The sequence below is a fragment of the Asparagus officinalis genome, chromosome 3 (genome assembly GCF_001876935.1).
Source record: "Asparagus officinalis chromosome 3, Aspof.V1, whole genome shotgun sequence".
Classification (NCBI taxonomy): domain Eukaryota; kingdom Viridiplantae; phylum Streptophyta; class Magnoliopsida; order Asparagales; family Asparagaceae; genus Asparagus; species Asparagus officinalis.
In genome coordinates this window covers 111759638-111762942 of record NC_033796.1, presented here as the reverse complement: position 1 = coordinate 111762942, position 3305 = coordinate 111759638, and the positions used below count along the sequence as shown (strand labels likewise).

The window sequence follows — 3305 nt, the reverse complement described above, 5'->3', positions numbered from 1 at the left end:
GCGGCTGGGAGGAACAATGAACAGAGAAAGAAATTAAGCTTAGGGTTTCACACCATGATTAAGCAAAATAAATTTCATTCATTATTCAATCTTAAATAGTTTATTTGATTATCAGAGTGTTTAAATAAAAGAGAAAATACATAATCCCTCAAATCTCTCATAATCACTCAAACTCTCAGTTACAAAAACTGATTAACTACCAAATCGAAAACCAAAAATTCAAAATTCGAAATTCAAAATTCGAACTAACTATTACAACTGAAATACTACTATTGAAATCAAAACCACATAAACGCTGAAACTCAGCGCCTCCTGCGCTGATAAACTCGGCAAAAATCACGTGCTCATGCACGTGCCTGGATGTACTCATCAGGCGTACACGACCATGAATCTATTACTGGTGAGCATTGTTAATTAATCGTGACTGTAATGTCTGTAGCAAACTATACCAAATCTGAAAGGTTGTTGCAAGCCTAATCAACTCCCCATCCAATGCTCTAGTCAAAATATCGTCGGTGTACCATTACCCACACCAACTCTAATTACTGAAAAAGAGAGCTATTGTTGCCTTAAGAACACCACGCCAGAACAGATAAACATAATCATTAATGAGAGTGGCTAGATCATATACGTGTCCCTCTATAGTAGTTGTTTAGCACAATTGTAACTGAAGATGAGTTAGATGCTAAGAATAATTGCCACCACCATTTAGCATGGAGACATGTATTGGATTGTCTGAGGTTAAGACACAGATCCATTGGAGTATAAATCTCTTCTAATACACAAGACAAAGGCTTCCATGAATCTCCTTTGTGCCTTTCCAAAAGAATACTCTTCATATTTTGCCAATAGAATGAAGATCCCATAAAGGAAGATGGAAGAATGATATGAAGTACATAGGGAACAATGAAAGTACTGATTTCCTAAGCACAATTTTGCCTCGTTTAGAGAGAGATGATCCTATCCAAGAAGCTAAACTTTTGTCAATACGATCTAGGATAGGTTGTCATAAAAGAGGGAAGGAGGTTTAATAGGCAATCCAAGATATGTGAATGGGAAGATTCCTAAGCAGCAATCCAAAATCAAAGCAACCATCTCACCAACTTCATCAATCCCACATAGGTTGTAGACCAAAGGTTGTGAAAATTGGCCGAAAGCTGCCTCAAAGGCACATAAACTAATTTTGAGATTGTATAAAAACCTCGCATTAGCAAGCAACGGTAAGAGCACCACCAGCATAATGTAAACTGAGTATGTCATTGTGACATGGAAAATTGCTGACTCTTTAAATAAAACCCTTGCTAACTGCTCTTTGAGAGGATTCTAGTAAGCTTATTAGTAGCAAGAATGAAAAGATATGGGAACAATGAATCTCCTAGTCGTAGCCCTATTTAGGCAATAAATATATTGACTCGAAGAACCATGAGAACCAACTAAGTACTGGAATAGAGACATGAAGACATCCACCCCAGCGAAAGCTGAAAAGTCTAGCAACAAGAAGCTTAAATAGAAATTCTCAACTCATGGAGTCAAAAGCGTTCTCGAAGTCAAGCTTGAGGAAAAAACCTTAAAATTGGGACAATGTGAAGCAAAGACAATCTCATTAGCACATGCAACACTATCAAGAATAAATCTATCTTTATAAAAGCCGAGTGAGCCAAAAAGTAGATCCACATTGTTCCAGTTACATCTAGCTTTCAGCATACATTTTTGGTACATGTTACGATTGAAATCTATTTGTTGTAAAAACGAAAAAAGGTAGTTGCCTTTGTGTTCAATTGCAAAACCAGAAGTTAAAACTATGTGATGTAAACTTCTCTTGCTATTCTAACTATTCCTGACCAGACACCCCCTCATTTATTTGCAGAGTTCAGCTACAGAAGGTTCTATCTCAGGGCTATGACGACTCATCCTGGCCTCTGCAGTCTAAGTCAGGAAGGTAAAATTCAGCACATAGAAACCCCACTGAAATAAAAAACTATTTAGTTTGCAATCTTATCAACTCTTTCATTGCAGGTTCTCTGGTGAAGTGAAACTCATTATGCACTATCCAAATGCACATGTAAGGTTTCTTCAGTTCGTAGACATGAATTTTTTAGTTCACACGTGAATACAGCCTCACTAAATCCAACTACATTGTTGTTTTGGCAGAAAGCTCATCATCCAGCAGCTAACTATACTTCTCCAGCTCCAATGTACATGAGTGCACCCTCAGCTGCCTATAATTCTGCTCCTTTAGGCTACCCACCGATGAAATCAGTAGCAGCTCCTCCTCCTGTACCTTCTTACCCTTCTGCAGTCGAAGCTTACCCTCCAACATCGGGTTACCCCGCTCCAGATCATGCTCCTTATCCATCAACATCAACCTATCCTTACCCTCCCAGTTCTGCTCCTTATCCAGCAACATCGACATATCTTTCTCCTATGATGGGCCACCCTCCAAATTCTTCTCCTTATGCTCCTCCTATGATGGGTCATCCACCATCATCATATCCTCCAACGTCATATCCCCCTCAGACCTACCCTCCTCCTCCGAACTCTCAGGCTTATCCTGCTCCAGGTAGTTTATTGGACCTGCATATTCATTGCAATTCTTATTAGCATATGCACGCATGCTTTGAGTGGATGTACTATTTTTGCATTGCTTAATGCTCGAGATGATGTTTTATTTATGTGCAGGACCTTACCTAGGGATCTATCCTCCTCCGCCATACTGAAGGGCTAGTTGTGTTTCTCAAGCGACTCTGCGATGGAGTAGAGAACAGCATGTTTTTGTGTACAGTGTTACTTCCGATTTTTCAGTTTTAGCATTCTGTACTTGTTATGAGGCTCTACTTATGCAATGTGTTTGTTACATTGTTGTTTTCTTGGTCATGTTTGGGCAAAGATATTTTTCTGCTTTTGGATTTCCAGCCAAGAAAAGGGAAAAGTGCGTCCAATGGTTCTTGAAAATGCATTCTGTGCCCCGGTGTATCTTTCTGCCTTTGGGATGATGGCTTTGATGCTGTTTTTAAGTGTTTACTGCATTTTTGGCGCGTTGAGTATCATTAATTTGTTAAGAATGTTAATAGTTCTGATTATTTCAGCTAAGACTCTTTAACCGAAATAATCAGAACTACTAACATGCTTAACAAATGATACATTAACAAGTTTTCTTTCGCACAGATATGTCTCTTGGCAGTTCAATATTGAGGCGGAAAAATCTCAACGGAGCACGACTGATCTTGGATGATGCAATTGAAAAGGCCCCTAAACGTAAGATACGTAAATCGTTTATTCTCTAGCTCTTTGATTTACCGACAATT

The 3305-nt window shown here is 38.9% G+C and overlaps 1 protein-coding gene across 1 annotated transcript in view; it reads left to right on the top strand.

Annotated features, from left to right (window-relative positions):
* The window catches only part of LOC109835765 (extensin), a 13902-nt gene extending 10917 nt beyond the window's left edge, over window positions 1-2985 (top strand). The window contains exons 4-7 of the mRNA XM_020403780.1: window positions 1868-1939; window positions 2017-2062; window positions 2152-2560; window positions 2680-2985. Coding sequence (XP_020259369.1) covers window positions 1868-1939; window positions 2017-2062; window positions 2152-2560; window positions 2680-2717 — 565 coding nt within the window. The 3' untranslated portion in view covers window positions 2718-2985. The remainder of the gene's footprint in view (window positions 1-1867; window positions 1940-2016; window positions 2063-2151; window positions 2561-2679) is intronic.